Genomic DNA, 19,082 nt, shown 5'->3' with positions numbered 1-19,082 from the left:
CTGAAATTCAATTTGTAAATAATTCTGATAGCTTTCTTTTGAGCTCTAATTACTCTTTTGAATTTGTATTTAGAACAGCTGCCCCGCAGTCTCAAACCGTAAGACAAATATGTATGTATCAGGCCAAAGTAGGCAGTTTTTAATACATCAATAGAACAAATTTTGCAAGGTTACGCAAAACATAAATGCCAGAAGCAACCTTGGAGCAGATGCTGTCAATGTGAAAGTCCCATGTCAGTCCTCGATCAAGGTACATTCCAAGGAACTTAACGGATTCGGCCTCTTCCAAGAGAACATCGTCCATCATTACCGCGGGACGATACTCCTGTTCTTGTCGATGCCGAAGGCAAAAATTTATTGAGTTTGATTTTGAGCTGTTTGTTTTCAGATTGAGTCTTGAGAAATGTTCGATGCATGAATTTAAATCGATAAATGATTTCACTTCAAGATCAGTTTTATATTTCGATTTAATACAGAGAGTCGTGTCATCAGCATATTGAATCACCTTTCCATTCTGGATTGATGTATTCAACTTGTTGACATAAATAAGGAAGAGAACTGGCCCTAATATTGATCCCTAAGGGTTACACCATAGGGCATTTTGACCCTATTAGACAGAGCATTCGCAATTCGTACGCATTGTTCTCTATCTTAAAGATACGACGAGAGCCAATCGTACGGCAAACCCCTAATACCACTAGTCCATAACTGGTGCAGCAGTGGCGCATGATTCACACAGTCAAAGGCTTTGGAGAGGTCGAGAAATATGCTCATAACACGTTCTCTTCTGTCCAGGCCATCGACAACATTATGAATAAGTTCAGTTACGGCATCGATGATGTCGATTTGTATTTCCTAAACCCGAACTGTTCAGGACAGAATTTCGAAGCGGTCAAGGAATTTTCAAGCTGATTGAGGAAAGCTTTTTTCAAAAACTTTGCTAAGAACTGGGAGGATAGAAATTGGACGATAGTTCCTTGAGGTGCAAGGATCGTTTTTTTTTGTAAACTGGAATCACAGTGGATATCTTCAATACGGACGGAAAGACACCCTGTGCAAACGAGAGATTGATTAATTTTTTGAGTGGTGTCAAAATATGCTTAAAGCACTTTTTGATTAACCACATAGACATTCCATTAATGTCACAAGACCTCTTTGGTTTGAGTTCCTGCATGATACGGGCCACCTCCACCTCACTCACAGGACGAAGGAACATGGACGAGGTCGACCTATTCAATAATTCCCCGTAGGGGATATTCTGATTCAAAGAACTGTCTGTTCCAGCAACAGTTGAAAAGAAATCATTAAACGCAATTACCACTTTTAATGAATCATCAATAATTTTATTATTTATTTTAAGTTTCGGAGAAAATTTTGAAGTATTTTGTTGTTTTGTGTTTAGGTTAATTATATTCCAGGCCCTTTTTGAAAGATTATCTGATTGTTTTAGTTGATTTTCAACGTCTCGTGCCTTGGCGTTTCTTATGGCTTTGCGGTAATCCTTTTTGAAATTTCGAAAAAAGCGTTTGAAATCCTCATTTTCAGATTTAATATATATTGAATGATAAAATTTTAGTCTTTCTCTTGAATCGAGTATACCCTGAGTAATCCAGGTATTACTCTTTTTCTTATTACGTTTTTTAAAATTTTTGAATGGACAAGTCAAATTTAAGCAGTGAGTTAAACAGTCGAAAAACGCGTTAAAGGCATCCTCCACCCGCTCAAAGCAATCCAGAAATTCCCATGATGTTTTCATTAGAAACCTCTTAAAAAGCTCTATGTTTGCCGGCTTTAGATCCCGTTTTCTTTTTATTGACAGAGTTTCAAATTTTGGGGTTGTTAAATTGATCTTTTTTACTTTATTTATTTATTTAACCCGTACTTTGCCCTTGCTTAACTAGCTATTGATATAAATAAATAAACGTTTGATTTACAATAATTGCTATTGAGTTTATTTGTCACATACATGGTTTCGTGAATTATATTGCCATGGGCACATAAAAAAAATATATCCAACATAGGAAAAATTGAGATACATGTTAAATTTGAATTTATACTTACTTGAGTTCAAATCCAGTTTTACTTTGTATGTTCCTTTGACACTTATTCATCTTCCAATCATCCTTGTCGGCTTAATGTAGATTTAATACTGGTAGTAGTAATTTTTGCAGATCTGAGAGTTCTGGTTTTCATCCAATATTCAAGTGTTCATCATTTAGTAAATGTCTTTTCTGTTCTTGGATTCAAAAATCGAGATTCACCAATTTAATACAAATAATAAAAGTATTACTGTATTTAATAACTCAAATGTTTATTAACTTTGATGAAAAATGCTTCTTCTCAGTCTCCTATTAAGCCATCATTCAAAAGAATAAAAATTCCATTATTGTAAAGTCACCAGCTGATCTAAACTCACTTTATAACTCCAGGTGTTGTAAACTTACTTTGCATAACAATCTCCTTGATATTACGATTTAATGTATTCTGTGGTATTCGGTCTAAAGAAATTATTTTTTTTTTATCTGATGATTCAATTTTACAATTGTTTATGTATTTCTATCTTATATATATGATAATTTGCTTTATGTTATTTTAACTCTAAAATAGGTTGCTAGTTTTTCTTAAATTAAAAATCTATTGATTTATATAAATGTTTATTGTAAGTTATCAAAATTGCATGGGTGTATGTTCTTCTTCTTGTATGGATTCCTCTCTCTCTCTCTCTCTCTCTCTCTCTCTCTCTCTCTCCTCTCTCTCTCTCTCTCTCTCTCCTCTCTCTCTCTCTCTCTCTCTCTCTCTCTCTCTCTCTCTCTCTCTCTCTCTCTCTCTCTCTCTCTCTCTCTCTCTCTCTCTCTCTCTCTCTCTCTCTCTCTCTCTCTCCTCTCTCTCTCTCTCTCTCTCTCTCTCTCTCCACATGGATGGCCACATCTATGACAGAAACAGAACAGTCTATTACGTTAGTAATGACGTTGTCGATGGCTGTACTCGACGAAGCGGTCACTCGAGTTGGCGAGTTCACGGACCAAATTAAGCCGAGAGAAGTGAAAATATCCCGTAGTCGCTGGGTCAGAGGGTTGGTGTGGTCTAACACATCGATGTTGAAGTCACCGGTAATGATGAACTTCAACGATTTTGAATTGAGAAAATGTAGTAAAGTTTCAAACTTATCAAAAAAGTTTACGTTGCATACATTTGGGGATTTGTATAAGCCAATCACAATAATTTTTCCCGCGGAATTTGTATCAATTTTAATTCCCCCCACCTCAAAGTCTAGATCACAGCAGTAATCCACCCTAAAGGGTTGAAATTTCAATCGTGATTTGACAAAAATTGCCACACCACTTCCTTTAAAATTTGTTCGGTGAAAAATTTTAGCCAATTCATAATTGTCAATTCTGAACATAGAGACAGTATCAGCCGTGAAGCCATGTTCAGAAACAACGAATACCTCGGGGTGCAGCTCTTCTGCCATTAGCATTAGCTCATAAACTTTGTTGGTGGCAGACTGCGCATTTTGATGCACGACGGAAACTGCACGAGTTAAATCTGGAATTTTGTGAATTTAATTTTGTTTTGCTTGTCGTTTTTTGTCTGGTTTCTGAACTTATTTTACCCCAATTCTGTTATTTTTATTTTGTTTTATTTTGCTCCGTTATGTCTGTGATGGTGCTTGATGGGCCGACTTGTCGCATCAGTGAGCGGCATTTTACTGCTTCCGCAAAGGATCCATACAGGAGTGTGCGGGACTCAGATGCGGCTGGTGGCTGCAAGGTAGTCGATAGCGGTGCAGTTGGAGACTCAAGGGCTTGATCTGACTTCCGCTCATAATTTTATATATATATATATATATACCTTGCTTCATGTATTTCGTGGACAGAAAAAGTCCTGAAAACCCTTCTAACTTTAGGTGGACTGGACTTTAACTTTGATTGGTCGTAGTGATTTGACAGGACTTTCCAATCCGGCTTTCCAATTCTGCAGAGAATACTTAATAGCATAAGAGAATTCCTTGATACGCTCCAATTTGAAGGCTTTTCTATCAGAGACCTGCTGACAAGTACTTTATATGATGTTAAAATAGCCTATTATACCGTGTTACATGGCGGTTCGAGTGGTCTGGACTCACAACCATCCATGCGGAGCGGTACGACAGTTTCTATCCTATTTTTGGCAGGAATCACGATCTCTGTCTTAGCTAGAGCCAGAGACAGACCGTGATCTGCCATCTAGTTGTTAATGACACGCATAACTTGGTTCTGCTTCAGCAGGCGGCGTTTCATGCAGCGATCAAACCGTGAAGTCATGTAAACAAACTAAACCCGAATTATCCGCATCACAGCCCTCCAAGGACTGCCATACGTGACATTCCAGAGATCCGGATCCACGATCAATTTTGTGTAGCATCGGAGATTACAGCCACCATTCACGGATGCCGATACAGCCGATACGATACAGATACAGCCCGCGAACGATTTCCCTAAATATAAAATTTCTTTGTAGCTTGTATATTTCAGTGAATAGTGATTAAATGTAATGGAGAAGGCCTTAATAAGGGTAGTAAATTAAAGTTATGGTTATGTATTATCTTTATTACAGAGAACAAAGTTGGATTCCTTGAAACACGAACAAAACTAACGGTCTCATAAAGGGCGTAAATGTGTACATTGTGTGACGGGCAAGCTATTTAAAAATTATGATGATGTAGGATTTATTACAAAAATGTGTTATTAACCGTTTGTGAGTGATACAAAATTGAATGTACGTGTGTATTACGAATAATATAAACTTCTTCAAAACACAATACTTTACGACAATAGAAAATGTGGCTACACGTGTAACTGTACTACAAAGTCTTTCATATTACAACATATTTAGGCTACTATAACAATAAAAAAATCGAGTTAAGGAGTAAAGTATTTAGATTTCTATTTGTAATATAGCTATACACACGTAAATATCAATATTTCTGGCAGTAATAACATATTTTACTTTTATACACCTGTATAAAAGTAACTGTATTTAGATAATACAATAACAGCCCAGATTTAGAATGATTTATGTTTCTTGTTTAGGTTTGTAGTTGAATTGCAAATTCAACGCTAGATTAATCGACGGATTTAAAATAGAGTTATGGTTCGAAAATCTAGTGTGAATTGCTTTTATTTGATCACCTGTCTGGATGTATTGAGCTTATAATATTACTTAGGGGCGCACCGATGGGGAGACGAACGGAGTCTGAATCTCCCACCCAGGAGCATTTGGTTTCAAAATAATTAATCTCCTAACGGTCTATTGTCGACTAATAATACAACTTATGTTATAGCTTATAAATAAATCATAGCCTAATATATAAATTAAAACTATGTAACTACCTACTTAAATTAAAGTAATACTCGACACTGCACATATAATAATTCAATGTTGTTCAAAAAGCCAAATGTTGGAAATTCACTGTCCCGCAGCAACTACGAAAGTGAGGGTAGTTTTTACTATTTCTTGTGTCATCTACCACTACCCTGTAGTTTCAAATACCGAGCACATAGTATAAAATACAATAGTACTGATTTATAATCATACATTACAGAGTACTGCTAAAATTGTACAGGTTTTTATTTTTCAGGTACTACAGTATTACTGCCGAATAAGTGGACTCCACATATTTTGTACCAGGAGAGGTGGTTAACGAGTAAAGCATCTATATCGTAAAAGAACCCGTAACAGTAACCTGTACCGGGTACTTTTGTTTGCGGACGAAGGAGTACCCGGTACAAAGTATCTGTTACAGTAATCCGAATGTTATCAGCTGCCACAATAATGAGTGAGTTTCCGACCTCTGGGCAGTTATTTACTATTACAGTTTGTTACTATTCGTTATCACTATGAGGTAACACCGCCCAGGACAGTCTGGCAATATGCCCGATAATACGATGAGTTGCTGGTTACGTTAAATTAACAGACGTAGTTCAATTTAATCTGTGTTACACATTAAACATTTTAAATACTGTTTTACAAAACTACACGCCCAAGATAATGGCTAAGAACTCCAGCAATCTGCCAAGAATAAAATTTAATATGGTAATTTAATAATAATTTTATTTTCACGCTATTCTGACATTCTAAAATTCCAGACTCAATTTCAGAGCACTTGTATCTATCTTGTATAAACATTTGGTTTTAATTGGTTAGCAAACTTCCGAGGGATGAATTTTCAAAGTTTCAGTTAGATTGAAAAACGCTCAAGACTGGTATTTTTTAGTTGTCATTGATGTAGACAGGGCAAGGTATTGTTAGTAAACAGTTTTGTATATTCAAACACAAAAATAAACAAACTAAATTGCAAGGAGTTATCTGTTATTGTAGCTTTATGAGTTAGATTGTGATAAATTTTAAACTCAAATACCTATACTTTTTGATCCAAGGTTATGCATCAAGATTTAGCTTTGGTCTTGATTTGTAATTTAAGCTTTTTTATTTAATTAGAATTTCTTCAATATTATGATTAATCTATGTTTAAGTTAAATACACTTCATATAAAATGTATTTGTTTCTGAAGATTTTAATTATATCTGTATAAGCTTTCTAGTACTTGGTGGTAGAGTGGTTTACTATAGACTTTATCTAATTGACATGATCCTTGCCCTAATTTTATTAGTTCAGAAGTAAAATAAAATTACAGATTCGACCTCCACCTTACGTGGTGACATCTTAGCTGGAATTACAGAAAATGATCAACAACTTTAAGTAAATTGGTCAGCCTTTGGAAGCGCCGGGAAGACAGTTAAGAGGCCCAGTTCTCTACCTGCCGGCTCGGCGCCTAAAAAGGTCCATGCCCCAGCAAAAGGCATTTTTAAAGGCCACAACGTCGTGCCAACAACCGAGACATCAGACCTGACTACCACTTCAGCCTGAACTCCCAGGATCCTCATCCTCTTCCTGGACAGTGTTCCGGACTGGCCCACTCACACCAAGAAGTTAGAGGAGTTGGCGCGGAATGGCCTAATGACAACATTTCGCAGTGCTCACTATCGTCTTAAAGTGACCACCGCGGAGTGCTTCATGGCAGTCTAGCGATATTTAAGCATAAAAAATTCCCTTGTACACTCAAAACTTGCAGCGTGAAAAGCCCTCAAGTTTGTGATAAGCGGCCTTCCCAAAACCGGTGACCTAGAGCTGTTCGACGTCCTGACAGACGAGTGCTTCGCCGTCGGTAAGGTAGCGTGACTAAGGACAGCCAGAGGACCTATCAGGAGCTGGCTGAACACTCTGACAAGGCTCAATGAGCGAGAGAATCCTGACACGAAGCGTGCTTGCGAAATCTACAACGTAAGAAGCCTGCTCTATGTCAGTCTCCAAGAACAGGCACCGGAGAAAACCTCGGAACCCATTGAACCGACTGCCTCGTTCATCGCTACCTTTTCTAGACCTTCCGGTTACACAGAGGTATAGAGCGACTCCTAGGCAGAAACTAGAGTGGCCAATCATCCCAGCTCTCCGCCACAACAAACTGAGGTGACGGCAGCTGACGCGGAAACAGAAACAGCCGCCCCCGTCCAGAGCAGCTTACAAGCCGTCTTGGCCGAGATAGCCGAGCAGCTGATCGACTTCATCCAGCTCTTTGAAGAAGCTGAGGCCCTCAGCGGCACACCAACCAGCTGCTAGACAGCCGCAGGATCAAAACGTTTCATTCGACCGGTCAGCTATTAAGCTTCTCAGCTTAAGACGACAAGACGAGGAGGAGAGCCCAGAGACCATCCTAGCTACCAGACTTGGACTTGGACTATAACATAACGATTTTAGTGCCTCGTATTTTAAATATTTCACGATTGAGGCCCCTCGTACCTCCCTACTGATTTGGAGGACTTTCCCTACCCTCGACTACCCGGTGTTCCGGACACACCAGATAAGATTTCTGGGTACGTCACTGAAATTGCAATAAGGTCTCGTGACTGTTCTTTTGTAAGAATCTACTCCCTTCAAACTAAAGCTGTCTGGTAAAGTTTGAAATTCGAAGAGATCTTGGAAAGTTTTAAGGAAATACGTTAATGATTTCCATTGTGCACTCTCCAGTCGGTGAACGGTAAATAAAAATCACAAGAGCTCTGGCAGCAAAATCAATGCACATTCAATGTTTATTTTACTACAGACAATTGATATATAAAATATTAATTTTAAAAATATTATTTACACTAATACATCTACCACTATTTTTGTAATGAGATTGACATCTTGCGGTAGTCAGAGTAAGGTTTCTTAGCTTTATAACTTAACGTTTTTTCTCGGCTTATCACCCAATAGTCGCGTGAACAGAATGCACTTGTGAATCTAGCTTGGCTAAAAGCAATACCACTATATCTTGGTGTGAACTGGAATTTAATGAACAATTAAAAACTTTGTGTAAGTTTAATTACCATGACAAATGTAATTACGTGCTTTGTGCTAAGTTAGGCACAGTTAATTTTTTTAATACGGTATTAAAAATATACCGTAGTAAAATAAATAATTCTTTTAATATTTCTACATTATTGAAATACATATCTCCAAGAAGAAAAGTTTATGAATTTATGAATATAAGTAGTTCGTGTATAGGTTAAAGAATGGGTTATAGTATAATAATCGTTAAGCAAGGCAAATGAGTATTTTTTAAATTGCGTTATCTTTACTCTATGTCTCCGTTAGAAAACAGAATAGAATGACGGATTGCGGATTAGATTAGACAGAGACGAGTAAAACACGGAGATTGAAGAAATAGTGAAATGGTATGTCCCATACAAAGCTAATGTATCGTGTGTGGTAATAGTGTGCAATCGATCTTGACATTACTACTCCACCTTAATTATTCGTTTTAAAAACAATGTTTCGGAGTAAAAAGGACGTGGATCGTCATGTCCAAGATCTTTTACGAAAAATCAAGAGTGAAAATGAGGTAAGTTTAAACGTTATTCCTGCTAAAATAAACCCGCCATTTTGACCGGCTTATTTTATTTCTCTGGCGAATGTTTTAATATCTAATTAATTAATAGAAAATCGTCACTATCATTACACTATTATTATCTCGTGAAATCTCCAATCATTATTTTATACTTTTATGTTTCTTGGTTTAATTTTCACCCTTATGCTTTGCACTGAGAGCCTAAGTTATCTAATTTACTTTTTCCCCCAAATCTATTCACTTCTACATGCAAAGGCAGGAATGTAACTGTAAAACTGAAAACATTAATCTTAAATAAAGGACTTGGTTTACATTTAGGCTTGATATGCAATACGCCCTGGTGGAAGATTTAGGGGACAAATGATGAGTGGGGGGAGGGTTACATTCAAAAATATATTTTCAAACTAAGAATAGAAATGTACATATTTATTTTAGCCACTTCTCCTTATGCTATTTGTTGTTTTTTTTCAAAAGGATTAGGTTATGGTGAAAAAGGGGGAAAAAACAAACAGAAATTATAGGCTATGTAAGTTTTGGAAAATATGATTAAAAATGATGAAAACCTTCTAGTTACTAACACCTCGGCCTTCAACAGGGGGTGAGGTAGTTCTCCGTACAGATGGTAACAATTGAAAAAAGAAAATTGTTTCTCGAAACAGTACCGATCACTTAAATATAAAATTACATATCCGATAATGAATGCTTGATATAGCTAAACATATTACATAATCACCAAACCATATTATTCTATATACTAAGAACAATGGCTGCCATGATAACGGTATTGTGTAATATAACAATGTAGGCTAATCTTCCATGACAGCTAAAAACTAATTAACGTCTTTCCCTTTCGTCCCCTACCCTAGTTATAAAATACTTAATACAACACCCACTACGTAAATTTTCAGATGTGTTAGCAAACTATTATCACTATTATTGATATAGACACAATTTAACAGACACAGTGCAGCTAGCAATATTTACAGTATTTCCCTTTAAATTACCGACGTGAAATCTGGCCATTGATTCCATCCATAAAAAGAACGGAGTACCGGGGAAACTAGATTCCTAAATGAATCCTAACCTAGTTCAATCACATCCAAACCATACAAAATTATATATTTTAATTAATAACGTGATGAATAAGTTAACTACAAATAAAGTTTTTAAAATGAACAAAACAGTACTTTTATTGATAATAATCCCCTTTTATAGCCGCAATTTTCTAGACTAAACTCAATCTAAAAGGCAAAGTTTTTGAGAAACCCTTTATAATAGGGCCATACCTTAAAAAACCGTAACAAACCAATTTTGATAAAACTATCTACACACACTCACTTCACATGGTCTAACTATACTAAAAAAAACACGCCTCATTCTTAGGCCACGCCTAATTTCCGGAGCTACCATCGATTTTACAGGCCATGTGCTGACAAAAAACCAATCTATGGACGGCCATATTCTCAAAAATGTACCGAGCCAATTTTTGATAAAACTTTTCTGTAACCCCCAAAATACATTCACTACAATGGTCCTAGTATACTAAAATACAAGACTCATTCTTAGGCCACGCCTATTTCCGGAGAACATCGTTGATTTTACAGGCCAAGTGGCTGACACAAACCAATCTATGGCACGGCCTTATATCTCAAAAAAATGTAACGAGCCAATTTTGGATTAAAACATTTCTGTACACATTCCAATACATGGGTCTAGTTATACCTAAAATACAAGCCTCATTTCTTAGGCCACCGCCCTTATTTCCGGAGCCACATCGATGTTTTTACAGGCCAAGTGCTGACAAAAACCAATCTATGGACGGCCATATCTCAAAAATGTACGAGCCAATTTTGATAAAACTTTCTGTACAACATTTCACTACATGGTATTAGTATACTAAAATATAAGCCTCATTCCTTAGGGCCAACGCCTTATTTTCCGGAGCCACAATCGATTTTAACAGGCCAGTGCTGACAAAAAAACCAATCTATGGACGGCCATAATCTCAAAAACGTACGAGCCAATTTTGATAAAAACTTTCTGTACAGACATTCACTACATGGTCTAGTATACTAAAAATATAAGCCTCATCTCTTAGGCCACGCCTATTTCCGGAGACACATCGAATTTTACGGGCCAAGTGCTTGACAAAAAACCAATCTATGGGACGGCCCATAATCTCAAAAATGTACGAAGCCAATTTTTTGATAAAAACTTTTCTGTACACATTCACTACATGGTCTCGTATACTAAAATATAAGCTCATTTCTTAGGCCACGCCTATTTCCGGAGCCATCATCGATTTTTACAGGCCAAGTGCTGACAAAAACCAATCTATGGACGGCCCCATTATCTCAAAAACGTACGAGGCCACAATTTTGATCAAAACTTTCTGTACACATTCACTACATGGTCTAGTATACTAAAATATAAGCCCATTCTTAGGCCCACGTCCTATTTCCCCGGAGCCACATCGAATTTACGGGCCAAGTGACTGGACAAGAAAAACCAAACTCTGGATGGACGGCCATAATCTCAAAAATGTACGATAGCCAATTTTGAATAAAACTTTCTGTACCACATTCACTACACTTGGTCTAAGTATACTAAAATATAAGCTCATTCTTAGGGCCACGCCTATTTCCGGAGGGCTACATCGATTTTTACAGGCCATGTGCTGCACAATAAACCCAATCTATGGAACGGCCATTATATCAAAAATGTACGAGCCAATTTTGATTAAAACTTTCCTGTTACAACATTCACTTAGCATGAGTCTAGTATACTAAAATATAAGCCCTCAATTCTTATGGCCACGCCTATTTTTCCGGAGCTACAATTCGATTTTACCAGGCCAAGTTGCTGACAAAAAACCAATCTATGGACAAGCCATATCTCAAAATGTACGAGCCAATTTTGATAAAACTTTCTGTACACCATTCACTACATGGTCTAGTATACTAAAATACAAAGCCTCAATTCTTAGGCCACGCCTATTTCCGGAGCCACAAATAACTTTATATAGGCCAAATGCTGACAAAAAACCAATATATCTAGGTTTATGTGCTAAAAAAAATGTAATCTATTAAATCAAACTCACCTGGAAAATTGTAGGAGCATATTTTAGGTTAATCGCGCATACATATTGTAGCCACTTTATAACATTCTTTCATTCATTACTTTACATTCATTTGAAGTTAACTGTAAGAATAAAACCTTACTTTTTGGTAAACAACTTTTTAAACACTACTTTAAACACACTAACTTTTACTCTTTACTTTAACACACTACTTTTAAACACTTTTTAAAAACACTAACAACTAAACAACTAATAACAAACTAATTCCATACGGTTTTCTCTCTTCTGCCAGTTTTCATTATAATAATATTGACTTGTGCCAGAATTAAATTGCATTCTAACCTACGCCAGGAGAACGGTTTCACTGCTAATGCCGGAGCTAACGAAACACACTGTCCAGTAACGGTGAGAACGGTGATTTCAGTAATCATTACTTAGTAACGGTTTACATTTTCTACAAGTATCCTGTAACGTTTACTGAGAACTAAAAATACAGACAACAGGTACTTTTTGTATCTAGTACTCTGTTACACAGGTACAAAATATTTTTCCTCGTTCGGTTTACTTTACTAGTCCCTGAAGTTTAAAATAGAATTTTATTTTTGAAAAAATATTACAATAAACACCTTATATGCAATTGGTATCACAATGTAACAAACCTACAAATGTGAGCAAAACTTAAATCAAAAAATGTAAATTCCTTGTAAATAAAAATTTAAAACAAAAACACTCGTAAATTTAAAAGGAAATTATTTTCCAAAAATAACTAAGGCCTTCTAGAGGCAAAGTGCCTGTGGAGAGGTTCCTTTTCTTACAAAAAAATATTTTTTAAGCTCAACAGAAAATTTCAATAAAATACTTTAAGTTTTTTTTATAAGCTCCTAAAAAAAATTGATTAAAATGTGTGAGCTGCTGCAGTTTACAAAGCAAATGAAAAATCCACTTAAATAAATTCAAACTAAAAATTTACTGTTACTTTCTTTAATTAACTAGGAATCTATGCAGAGAAGAAAATCTAATTTATCAAAACCCAATAACCACTTCGTTTTAATGTTTTGAAAATTAACTTTATAACTTCTCACAACTAATAATTGAAGAAATTATACTCAAACATTTTTAGGTCCCCAAAAAACAATAACAATTTGAAAAATAAATGCTAAGTTAGGCTTTGAACTGGTTATTGGTTTCTTGCCTACTCTACCGAGTTGGTGAGCTGATTTGGGAAAATCACGGCCTTTATCTCCTGGGCTTGGATCTCGAGGAAGTCCTCAAAAATGGCGTTAAAGCACAGGCCCCTACACACATCCATAAATGGAACAATGTTCTAAAGCAGAACGAATATTTAGTACCCGAATAGTGCTTTCAATTCTAACTTTGAATCGAAAAACATGGACTAAGCATTCTGAGGCAAATTTATTATTTTTTTAGAACGGGACAGGTTACGGAGCAAGAAGAAAATGACATTAGTGCCATTTCCCTCTGCGACAGTGTGTCGGTTTGGACAAAAAGGGAGCTTTCACTATTTTCCACCAGAAACATCTGTGGGATTCGAACAAACAAAGACCCTCCTAGAAATACAACCTAGAAGAGCGCACTCACCCTGAAATAAATTTGTTTATCTGAGCACGAATCTATCGGAAAATACAGTTCGAGTCCTTCTCTCTATTGGAGTAATAACAATGTGTCGGCCTTTGTTGCCAATCTCGGCAAAAGGGTGGAGTATGTATCCTTGGCCAAATAAGTAATGTGGTTTGGTGAACGTGTTTTGATGGTATCCTGTTTGTTTCCGAGGAGTTCATGTCAATTATCTGCTGCAAAAGTTCTGCTTTGGAACGGTGAGTGTATTATAATTAATTGCTAGTCCTTACAGAATTCCTGGAATATTAACTGTGAAGAAATTTCATTTCCGTTTTGTGTTTGGTGACTGTCCTTGCTCAGAGTTGTTACGGGCCGGAGTGCATAAGACCTTGTTGTTTAATTGGAGACTTCAACATAGATCTATTGAGTAATCAGGCATCCAGTAGCTCATTTCATTAAATATCAGGAAATCATTTGGTCTTAAGACATACCATAACCTCCTTACACCAGGGAGCTATAAGGGTTCATAAACTGCCAACTGACAATATAATTATCTAACAATGATCCTAGCTTGATAATAGCATGTGGTGATAACTGCGTTACATATCATCATGGTCAAGAAGCTGTTATCGTCCTCCCAGCTTGACCATAACCTTTGCCTAAGTTTAGAACTGTGGTGATAAACTGTCCCGCAATATCCATACATTCAGGCATTTTCCTAAAAAATGAAACATGGTCACGGACGTGTTTTTAAATCGTCTCCAGCTAAAGAATTTACAAATCCTAATTGCCTAAGTTGTAAGCAATGTCTGACGAAGGGATACGTAAATAACACCGCTTAATATTCACTAACAGATCGTCACGGCATTTCTAAAAAATTGAAACTCCATGGAGTCAGTGTGTTACATATTTGCTATTCCTTTTACGAAGGGACCTAATCCTCACAATGATCCAGATTTAATGAATTTAAAATCTAAGGCTTTCTTATAAAAGTGCAATAAGGCAGTCCTGAAGTCGGATCAACTTCCTGAGTAGATCTCCTAAATCAGCAGACATAAGCCAAGAATACACCCTCTTAATCTCATTACTAACAGGATGCGGATCCGCGGGTAGAGTACGGCGAAATTTAAGCCCACTCAAGGATCAGCTCGGGGGCGTTGTCCACAGTTTCGAACTATTCCTTTACGAAGGACTAGAAACTCTCAATCCCTCCAGATGGTGGTTCCGAGTTGACAGAAAATTAAGGCTGTTCCTATAAAAGTGTCAAGTGATGCGTTTCTTAGTGAAGTCTAAGTCGGATCCATTGTACTCCTGAGTAGGTCTCTGATATCGCATATCAGTGTAGTGACCATTGTACCTATTGAATTATACCAAGTTTGTACTCGTCAGTATCACCATGGACAGCCAAGCCTTCTACAGAAAATAGTGCTACTGACGATGAAGCATCAATGTGATAGTGAATCCAGTGGAAACACTTGCAGTTGACAGTTCTGATGACTATAGAAGATATTGTAGGGATAAACCCTGTCATTGGGTTGCCTAATATGTTTAACCAGATCCCTTCTTTCGACTTAGATTGCTAGTCAATGTATCATAGAAAATGGTTCACCAGATGGAATTATTTTCATGGCCTAGCGAGTCCAATTCCTTCGAAAAACTACTGAAACCACAATCTGTAACATATGCTCTAGAACTGTTTTGTGGACCACATCACACAGTGCGTCGAGGTCACAATATTGTATCGCGTGTGAATTAAAAACTTTTCTAGGCTACTTTAAAACTGGCTCAAGCCATCTCAACTCGACTCCAGGGACTAACTGTGAACAAATAGATTCGGGTCTATGCCACTTTTCAGGCAGAGTCCATATTTAGATCGGTTCCTTCCCCACTTGCTTATACTCATAGGCTTACATTTATCTTTTCAGTGGGTGAATTTCGAAACTGAATCGTTTGTGCACAAGGTGAAACACGCTAATAGTTTGACCACCTCTCTACAAGAGATGGAGCTAGGAACGTTTTGTAGTATCCTTCAGACCTATGTCGCTGGTTACCAACCAATTTGTCTAGATTGGTGTTGAAAGAAAAAAAAAAAAAAATATTATACAAGGTAAACCCATAAGAAAAAGTAAGTTATGATTCTCTTACTGAGCCTTTCTGGACTAGACATTGTTGTCTTTAATCTGGCTCTGGTAGAAGACGGAGATTCTCTCTAAAGTCAAGTCTAAGGTATGGTTGAAACTCAGAAGAAACTTAAGGAAATGGCAACCACTGACGCAGTTTTATGGACAACTCCTGTTATTCAGTTTTTGGAATTGCACAGGATCTGGAAAAAACCTACTGCACTGGCAACTTTGAGTATGCAGATTGGTTTTTCGACTTGACCAATCCGGCCCTTTGATATGGTTATCATAAAATTTTGCTAAAGGGGAAACACAAGCTTCACTTACTTGGCATTAGAGGTGTATCGTACTGTTGAATTTCATCTTACCTGGCGTGGGAATGTACCGTGTCAATCAGTTCAGCTCACGGTTTTTTGTGAAGCTATGGCTGTCAAAGGAACATCCAAGGCCATCGTCCAAAACATGTGAGGTGCAATAAGAGGAGTCCCGCACACATGAAAGGCTTCAGTATGCGGACCAATGCTTTGTATCCTTTGTTTGTGAAATGACCTCCCAAATTGCGATTTTCTGGTCCCAATGCCAAAGATATTGTATTCATGTGATGCAAATGATAGACGATACATTCCCTACAGTGAATATGCCCCACACCACTTGGACAAAAAAACTCTATGACTTCTGTAAGATTTCTGAGAAGCACAAAATATACCCAGTGGTTTCCCAAGATATCCAAGCTCCTCGTAAGTAAATAACGAGAAAACTCAAATGATCAATTTTTCTATCAGAAGTTCTCAGGATTTGGAGCAAAATTCCATTACACTTGGGGGGGGGGGTATGAAAAAGGGTGGATTTCATCTGGTAAGTCGCTAAAGATTTTCTAGGCGTATCAGCTTGACAATAAATTAAAAGACTTCCACGATACATATTGAGCTCGTTTGTCCAGGTAAAACTAAGGATCTGGGCTGTCAATTTTTTGTTGATATAGATCACAGAGGCCTGTCACAAGTTTCTGTGATACTCAGGAGTGACCTTGGACTAGCTTACTATGGGCTTATCTACCCCTTTCTCACATATGCTGTAGTCATTGTATGTGAAATAGTGTACGTACAAAATTCGTTTTTATTAAACTCAGAAAAGGCGTTGAGACATTTTGGGAAACTCTGTGTAGAGCTTCTTGTAGCGTCGCTTTTTAGGGATGGGCCACAAGGTTCTAACAATTCCCATCGATTTATATCTTGTACTGGACGTGACATTTTGTCACAAAAACCTCCACTTTGGATCAGGACGTTATTATCAAAAATCCCCTACCATCGTCACAATGGTACGTCATCAATATTAGACTTAACCATTCCTGACCAATTAGAACAAGTTTTTTTGAAAGACATTTATTAATGACAGCGAAGCATTCCAGAAAAAATATATAATGTTTTCACTCACAGACTTTGCTTGCATCGGAAAAACAATGAAACAAGCCTTTGTGCCCTATCTGGTCCCCAGAGGGAGGTCAAGCGGCATGCCTTGGTACAGCGGGCTTACTACAGTGTCAGGGACCTTTGTCTAGAGGGTTGCTCTGGTCAGACAACTTATGCTTAAAGTTTAATGTTAATGACCAGCCAACCTATGTAAGCTTTAGTTTGAATTTATTTCTCATGCCTATAGCATTGACAAACTACAACACCACAATCTGTAACCAAGTCGCGGTACTTGTTTAAATTAATCGCGTGTGATACTTGTCTTTAAAACCTATTAACTTTTATTGGAAATGATGACTATCGTCTGAAAATTTTCAAACTAGATCCATGTAATTAATTTCTATTACATGCTTATTAATTAATTTATCATTTTGCAGTGTTCTTACTGTCTGACAATAACAGAATTTCTGATAGTCTGATTTCTTTTTACAATTTGTTTTTGTAATTATTTTTGTAAATTCTAGGTAGAGTAGGTGGCCACTTCATGACATAAAATATTTCGCTAGGGTTAAAACCTTATAAACATTTGAACATAATATCTTAAGGGGATAGATTGTAGTCTTTAAATCAACAAAAAGCGAGAAAAGGAGTTTCCTCCATCTGCAAGTCAGTTTCGTTTCATTAAAGGAATATCACTCACTGACGCATTGACACTGTATTTTCATTTTGTTGAGTTTATGAAGTGCGCCAATTTAGCTAATGGATTGTTTTTTTTTTCGACTTGACCCCCCAACAAACATATTCCCATTCTATTGCATACCAAATTACTTTTTCCCATACGATTGGCATTAGAGCTGTATCGTACTGCAATAGATGTAATCATTTTACCATTGAAATTTGAACTCACAAAGATCATTCAGCTTTGTAGATTATAAAAGGTACTGGCTGCTAAAAATGAACAGCCTTGAGGTCAAAACGCCACATGTGAGGTAATAAGAGGATCCCGAAGGTTTCAGTACTAAAAGGGACCAATCTTTAATTGTTTGTGAATGACCGCCCAAAATGCATTTCTGGTCCAATGCAAAATTCTCTTTGATTAAACTAGTAACAAAACAATCACAGTGAATTATTCCCCCGATACCACTTGGACATCCGTATAACTTTTGTTAAGAAGCACAAAAAAATATCCCAGTGTGATCCACAGTATCACAACCAGCTTTAGTTTTTTAATATCTAACGAAAAACTCAAATGATCCATTTTTCTAATCAAAAATTTCTGCCCTGAGCAAATTTATTCCACTTGTATACTATTCATCTGTAAGTCGCTTGAAAGCTTTCCTAATGCTGCTTCAGTATTTACAAACCATTTCCTAAATTCCACCATCAATTGATTGTTGCTAGGAAACTAAGCTCAGGGATTAGTTGTTATTCTAGAAATTTCAATTAGCTTTTCTTCATTACCTGCCCTGCTTCAAATCTACCCCTTTAGCAACAAGGTAGAAGTAAAGTAGTCATTTGGTCTGTAGTTATGTGAACAGTGTACGGTAATTAGGCCACTCGTTATTGTAAAGGAACTCACTACAGGGCTGTTTACAGAAGTATCATGGGAAACTGTGTTTAAGAGCTTAAATAAACTTGGTAGGTCCGCTTTATTAGGGAGGCAAAGGTTCTAATACTCAGTATTTTCAGCGATTTAAAAATATCTGATTTAACTGCGTGACATTCTAGTATTACAAAACGTTACAACTATGAAATATGATCCCCTTAGAGTTCTACGTCACTCCAATTATGAATACGTGAACAGTAAGAAATAATGCTGGTTTCAAGTATCCAGTGTTTTGTACTCGTATCGCCGAGTAAACTTGATTTGTTAATGTAATACATCAATGATAAATTCATAGATTATTGTCATAGCCTGGAGTGTCAAACGGCATCAATGGTTTTGAAACAATTAAGACAGTACATAT

The 19,082-nt window shown here is 36.8% G+C and overlaps 1 protein-coding gene across 2 annotated transcripts in view; it reads left to right on the top strand.

Annotated features, from left to right (window-relative positions):
• The first annotated feature begins 8,713 nt into the window (after positions 1-8,713).
• Positions 8,714-19,082, top strand: part of LOC124359881 (E3 SUMO-protein ligase RanBP2) — a 141,968-nt gene continuing 131,599 nt past the window's right edge. For both annotated transcript variants that reach the window (XM_046812995.1, XM_046812994.1), the window contains exon 1: positions 8,714-8,923. In XM_046812995.1, the coding sequence (XP_046668951.1) occupies positions 8,852-8,923 (72 nt within the window). In that variant the 5' untranslated portion in view covers positions 8,714-8,851. The remainder of the gene's footprint in view (positions 8,924-19,082) is intronic.

The sequence above is a fragment of the Homalodisca vitripennis genome, chromosome 4 (assembly GCF_021130785.1).
Source record: "Homalodisca vitripennis isolate AUS2020 chromosome 4, UT_GWSS_2.1, whole genome shotgun sequence".
NCBI lineage: Eukaryota > Metazoa > Arthropoda > Insecta > Hemiptera > Cicadellidae > Homalodisca > Homalodisca vitripennis.
Note: the sequence above shows the minus strand (reverse complement) of the source record. Positions and strands in the feature narration are given on the sequence as shown.